The sequence below is a fragment of the Octopus bimaculoides genome, chromosome 4 (genome assembly GCF_001194135.2).
Source record: "Octopus bimaculoides isolate UCB-OBI-ISO-001 chromosome 4, ASM119413v2, whole genome shotgun sequence".
Classification (NCBI taxonomy): domain Eukaryota; kingdom Metazoa; phylum Mollusca; class Cephalopoda; order Octopoda; family Octopodidae; genus Octopus; species Octopus bimaculoides.
The window spans coordinates 91,715,951-91,723,121 of record NC_068984.1 but is presented as its reverse complement, the minus strand read 5'-3'; the positions used below and the strand labels follow the sequence as shown (position 1 = coordinate 91,723,121).

General features: G+C 33.2%; 1 protein-coding gene across 1 annotated transcript in view; it reads left to right on the top strand.

Annotated features, from left to right (window-relative positions):
* Nucleotides 1-3,341: 3,341 nt before the first annotated feature.
* LOC106871951 (collagen alpha-5(VI) chain) overlaps nt 3,342-7,171 on the top strand; it is a 20,516-nt gene continuing 16,686 nt past the window's right edge. Inside the window, exons 1-2 of the mRNA XM_014918728.2 lie at nt 3,342-3,497; nt 5,335-5,362. Coding sequence (XP_014774214.1) covers nt 3,450-3,497; nt 5,335-5,362 — 76 coding nt within the window. The 5' untranslated portion in view covers nt 3,342-3,449. The remainder of the gene's footprint in view (nt 3,498-5,334; nt 5,363-7,171) is intronic.

Genomic DNA, 7,171 nt, shown 5'->3' with positions numbered 1-7,171 from the left:
TATTTGGACGGCCAGAACGAGGTGCGTTTTTGAACTTGGCATACCAATCACGAGCGGTTCTTTCAGCTATGGCACTCTCTCCATACACAGCACAAATCTCGCGAGCAGCTTCTGCGGCCTTAGAACCTTGATTAAAAACAAAGAGAAGGAGGTGTCGAAAATGCTCGTTTTTCTTAACTTGACATTCCATTTTAATAATCTTAAAATAAACAAAAATTAAATAAAATTAACTAGAAGAAACAAAACAGATTCCAAAATTTAAAAACGCAATAAATTCCAAAATTTAAAAAAAAAACGGCGGTAACGTAGTTGCCAACCCAATAAAACATAGAGCTAGTTTAAGACATAATATACATTTATAAAAATGAGGGAAGCACAGTACGTGAGTATGCATAAAAAAATTATGAGGTAATTTCCGAGATATTCCTTCAGCATAAAGAACATCAAATGAAGTAGAAACTAATATATCTAATGTGGTAAGACAAAAAATGTTTGAGCCATTAAAATTACACTTCTAACGAAGCGAAAAGTCATTAGCATTAATGAGAAGCCTCGTCAACAAAGGCAAAAAAGAAAAGATAACTCTGAGATCGAAATAGAATGATATTTGAATGGGGGTATGCAGTGAGAAATTGGCCCAATCTTTGTCGAGCACGAATGGCAATTTCAGATTTGTTCCGATGTTTTTATACATCATCAATGAAACAGTTTTATTGAAGTAATTACCCAACCTTTGAATGACTGAGAGAATATATATCCTTTTTTAAAGGAAATTCTTTCACTGATTGGGTAATTTAAAATAGTGAAGTGAGAAAATTTCTAAGGGATGCCTTTGGTATGGAAAACATATCATTAACTTACTTAAAGTAATGAACCAAAAACTATTCATTCAAATTACACTTGTGATAGTTACACTTGTGATAGTTACACTTGTGATAGTTACACTTGTGATAAAGGGGAATATCACAAGCATTAATTACAACTATTGTCTCTGCGACAAGGGAGGCAAATAAAATTTGTTAAAATTTTGACTGGAGAATTAACATATTTTATCTAATTAGCACATCTAGTTAGTTGTTAAACGATACTAATTATAATCTATTTTCAATAATCTGTATTCTAAATATTTTTATCGCTTTTATGAGAACTACAATTGAAACATGTCTTCTGAAATGAGTTCCTTTTGCCATATACCGTATGTAGTATATAGAATCGTGTGATATAATCCCATTGTAGACTTATAAGCCAATTAAGTAACCGTAATACATTGAGAATCCATTCACTGGGCCACCAATATTTGAACTAGGAATACTTTTGATAATAAAATTAGAAGCAAAAAGAAATCTTAATACATGTTTAAAAAACACTGAAATATTTTTAGTGTACAGAACAATGTTGAACTTAGTTTTTAAAAAAATGTTGCATTGTGCAATAGTTTTTTTGTTTTTTTTGCATTTTACTCTTGAATTACTCAATTTAGTGTGTCTGCATTGCAGATTTATGAATAATTAATAATTTGTGAAGAATCTAGCCTATCATGAAGTTAACTTTTTTGAGCAATTAAAATGTGATTTTAGATATATGTGAAAATATGAAAAACGATATCTGAAGTTAAACCTGCTGATGTGAAGAGTCATGGAATTTTTTAAATTTCCAAATTGTTTCCGTCTAAATATGTTTTCTTTCACTGCTTCTTTCTCCCTCCCCTCCTTGCATCTCTTTAAATACATTATATATGCATATATGCATACATGATACAAGTAGAGAGAAAGTTATGCATGCATAAAGAAAATAGAGTTTGTATGAATTACAATGTCTATGTGTTTATATGTGCGGCATTTTTTTAGTGCGTATGTATTCCTTCTACCACGCTACGTCTTATATGACTCCGATTTAGATTTTTTTAAACATATTTTATTCAATTGGAATGTCTATAGTTTGTTTTGTTTTTGTATTAGAGAATGAGAAAGTGGAAAAACGATTGAACCTTGAATATACAATTTAGATGTAATAAATACCTGACACGTTAATTTATACATACAGTCGTTCATACAAAATACATTCTTCCCACTTGACCTCTTTCTCTATATCCCGCCTGTTTATCTCTTGTATAAATCTTTTCGAAATATTCTATCAAGTTTCAGTTTTACTAGAAATCAAGCAGCTTCTTATTTTGACATTTCTTTCATTTATATCAAGTACAAACATAAGTCAGCAGTCTCTTTTACCAATCCTACTAACATCAACATGTTTCTTTTTTTTTTTTTTTTTTTTTTGTCATTTTCAATTCTTGGTTCATTTCTTTGAGTTATAATTATATTTTTTCTACTTTTATGGCTTCCTTATTCTTTCCTTGATACTCTCTCAGACAGATTCATCCCATTTTTTGTAAATAAAAAGTACATTATAAAGTGCAGCATTATTTTAAGTCATTATTTTTTACAGCGTCAGCATTCTGCGAGGCGAAATGATTTTTGTTCAGTAAGCATATTTAAGCAGACGAATAAATAAAACAAAAATAAATTTTAAAATAAAGTGAAGAAACACAATCTTTTTTACAAAAAAAAAGGAAGACCTACTTCCATCAGAATATGTTTGCCTTGCTTTATTAATAAAAATTTATACACTTTGTTGCGAGATTTTTATATTATTCTCAGAATTGTCTTAACAAAAGAGCGCTTCCTAACCCAACTTATATAGATGCAAAGGTTTGAAATAAATATAGAGAAATTAGAAGTGTATATTTAGATATGAAGTAAAAAGAAAATCTAACTTACATGTATACGTATGCATACACACCCTCATTTACTAAGTAAATTGATATTAGAAATAACTGAAGTTAGAAAAAAATACTAATTTTACAATTCAATCTACATTTATGTGATCGCTTCAGCAAAATGTAATCCGATTCTAATATTTTCAGGCAAATATCTTAATATGTTAAAGTCACCAAGATTCACAAATCTTGCCGATATAACAAATTTTGCTGAAGTTAACTAAATAAGTAATAATTTCAAAGGAAGTGACAAACAAACTTTAACAGAATGTGTAATTATTGAGATTGTTCTATAACGTGTAAATGAACACGATGACAAAAAGAAAAAGAAAAACTATAAAATTAACATTCACTTGAGAAGCAAGTAACCATAAGATCCTACTTTTAGGGACGACTGGAATAATAATTTATTTGTTCATCTCTTTATATATATATTTATTTATTTATTATGGGTTCTCTTGTTTCTATGGCATAAATCCCGAGAAAATGCCATTCCCCACCCCTAGAGTAACCATAACGAATTTGATGTTTGACGTCATCAATCTGCACCAATCATAATCATCAGACGAAGAAACTGATCGTAATTTGCCAATTGCGTTTTTCATAAGATTATCAAGCACGCAGGCAAAACGTTTAATAAACAAGAATTAACCATCAGAATCTCCCCATTGGAATGATGAAGTATCTACTAATTTATGCAGCACTTTTAGCTCAAACGCTGGTGAGTTTATTTATATTATTATTGGCATTACAATATCATTTAGTTGTATGTTTTCTTTATAGTTAAAATTCAAAAATACTTATTCGGGTCAGTCGAAGTTGACAACTAAAACAATAAAATAACATTGAATTATGAAAATAAACTGTAATGTTTATTCATGCCAAGACTGAATATAAGTGAAATTAAAATAGTAGAAAATAAGAATGCATGATAAATTGTACGAAAACTACCCGAAAAAGGGAATAACCATAAAATGTTAATATTCATCCACTTCATTATAAACGAATCCATTAAACGAATGTATGGCAATAATTTTTCGATTGGCTAGTCTGCTTCTATGTATATGTACATTTTCATACATGCATGTTGGGAGGGGGCGTGTGTACGTGTGTGCGTGCGTGCATGGAAAGAGAGAGAAAGGGTGTGTCAAAAGACGTGCTACTATCTAACATATATTAAATGGTAGCGTATATTAAATAATAGCGTTTATATATATATATATATATATATATATATATATATATATATATATATATACATACATATACATATACAATGTACACACCCCACACATATTGAATAAACGATTGAGTAATCGTTTGAATAATCACTAACGTGAAACTCAGGGTTATGGTTCAAGAAACTTCGTTAGTTTCCAGTGCATGCGTTTAGTAGAAGTTCACCAATCCATATACACACATACTTGCCTACATACGTATTTAAATATGCACACGCACACACACACACACACACACACACACACATACAAGCACGTACATACACTCACGCACATACATGCATACCTCTGTGTGTGTGTATGTGTGTGTATGTGTGTTTGTGTGTGTGTGTGTGTGTGTGTGTATGTGTGTAAACCAATTTCAGTTTCGTGCCGTGTTGTGCATGTATGTGTGTATGCACGTGATTTTGTGTGTGCGTAAGTGAATTACTCGTGTTTGTATACGTGTATATGTTTGTAGTATGTGTGTGCGCGGAACAGTTAACTGTAGTGTTTCAAAGGAAGGAAAAAGACTACTAAATACATGCACAAAGTAGAGTATGTGTGTAGTCAATTAGAAACAGAAAATTCTTGGATCTTAATCCTGGGTTTCACGTTGCTGATTATTCAAACGATTATTTAATTATTTGAAGAAACGATTATGTAAACCTAAGAGTTAAGATTCTAGAAGTTTCAAATAATAATGATAATAATTGTTTGTAGTGTAGACACAAAGTGAGTGGTATTACAGGAGGTAAGCAAGTTGATACCGTTGAATCCAATACTTAGAAGAAAGACAGGCAAAGTGGAGCTCGAATAATATTAACTGTTTCTAATAGGTGCAAGGAAAGCATTCCTGGGGTACAAGCGATTAAATCGAGCCCAGTGCTACTTTATTTCATTGATACTGAAGAAAACGAAAGACAATTTGACTTCGATAAAAATCGAGCACAGGATTAAAGAAGTCGGAAGAAGTAGTGCAAGGCATTTTCTGAGACGCTTTAATGATTCTACCAATCCAGTGCTATAAGGAGGAGGAGGAAGAGGAGGAGGAGGAGGAAGAAGGGGAAGATATGTGTGTGTATGTATGTACGTATGTGTTATTCAATTGTATTTCGAAACTTTTCGCCAATGGAGGAAGAGCCGGCTTCTATAATCTTGATCCAAGACTCCATTGGAATTTCAACATCAACAGGGTATTTGTGCATGTTTGTGTGTATGTATGCATGTAGTACGTAAGTGTGTGTGTGTGTGTGTGTGTGTGTGTGTGTGTGTGTGTGCGCGTGTGTACATCAATCTTTTAAAAAATGTCCTTATACTCTCCTCTATTTTTCTTCACAGATTGCAGCGGACAACGCTTTTCTGTATCGTGAGTATTGTTGCTTGTCTGCTAAATTGGTTTAAATCTTTGCACATAGAGCTTTATAAGAGATACATTTTAATTTTCTTTTCTAGTGTGTCCTTTTACCTTATTCTCTGAAAAGATTTCAAAGTTCAGCCTCTTGAACAAAAATTTGTAATAGTTGTTAAAGTGTAATAATTATTTATCAAAAGCAGTCTTTAACTCGCTTCCTTTATAACTGGTCTTTAACGTATATATACACACATCGTTGTAATCATGTGCTCATGAACACACGCATGCATACTCACAAACATATGCACACTATATAGTGCACACATATGTATATAGATATACAGCTTTATCCTTTACCTTTTATTTCTTTTCATCAATGACCTGCAACCATACTTAGGCACCTCCTTGAACGGTTTAATCGAACAAATAGACCCCAGTGCTTATTTTAAGTCTGTTAGTTACTCTATGGATCCTTTTGCTGAACCGCTATCTTAAGGGTAAGCAAACAAACCTACACTAGTTGTTAGACAGTTGCGGGGGTGGGGCTTATAAATATATATACATACATACATACATACATACATACATACTGAGGGGCCCCCTGGTGGACTGCTTCAGGGTTTCTTTAATGCTCCAAAGCAGGTGCCCAAAATGGCGATAAGCTACTGCATCCGAAGTGGAGCAATGTTGTTTCTCAGATATTATACAATACCAATTGCCAGAAAAACGGTCTAAGACAAATATATAGAATGTATCCTAAGTTGAGTACATACGCAGAAGAAATACATATATACATGCATATACACACATACATACATATATACATACATATATACATACATACATGTACATACATACATACATACATACATACATACATACATACATACATACATATATATATATATAAACAGGGTGTGATGGATAAATTGTCGCCATTTTATATTTCTAATTTCGCGCATGCACATTGTTTGTTTTTGATTTTGTCGACTACACAGCATAGTTGCGCATCATCTGTGAGAAAAATAGCACCATGACTCAATTCACTCAGCCAGAAATTTGGAAACGGCATACTATACGGCTTGACATTCATACCGGAAGCTCCAATACTAACATTTTGGAGTGTTTGGGTATCAATCTGAGGACAGTGCAATCTGAGGACAGTGCAATCTGAGGACAGTGCAATCTGAGGACAGTGCAATCTGAGGACAGTGCAATCTGAGGACATGTACCGAGAGTGATAGAAATCAAATATCCAGTCAACATCATGGTGTTTGGAGTGATCACTAGTGATGGCAACGTTATGCCTCCATTTCGCTCCATTTCGTATAGTGCTGTTCTGGATCAAGAAGATGGCTGCTGGAAGACCCTATTTCTGGCAACAGGACTCTGCACCATGCCACACAAGCAGGAGAACCCAGTCATGGCTACCAGACAATTTCTGCGACCACATCACCCCTAACATCTGGCCACCTATCTCCCCAGACTACAACACCCTTGATTATTACGTGTGGGTCGCAGTTGAGCGAGAGACCAAAGATGAACTGAAAGCAAGAATTATAGTAGGCAAGAATTATAGTAGGCAAGAATTATGGTAGCATTCGCCAACTTAAACAAGGAGACCGTCCAGAAGAGTTGCAGGAAATTCCGAAGTCGTCTGGAAGATGTGGTTGAAGCCAATGGCGATTTTATTGAATAATTTTACTCTTTAGTATTTCAAGATGTTTTATGTAATTTTGATGAATATATCTGTTAAAATGAGATGTCAGTGTTATTTTCATTTTCGCGTAATTTAGACTACAGTTTATTCACCGCACCCTGTAT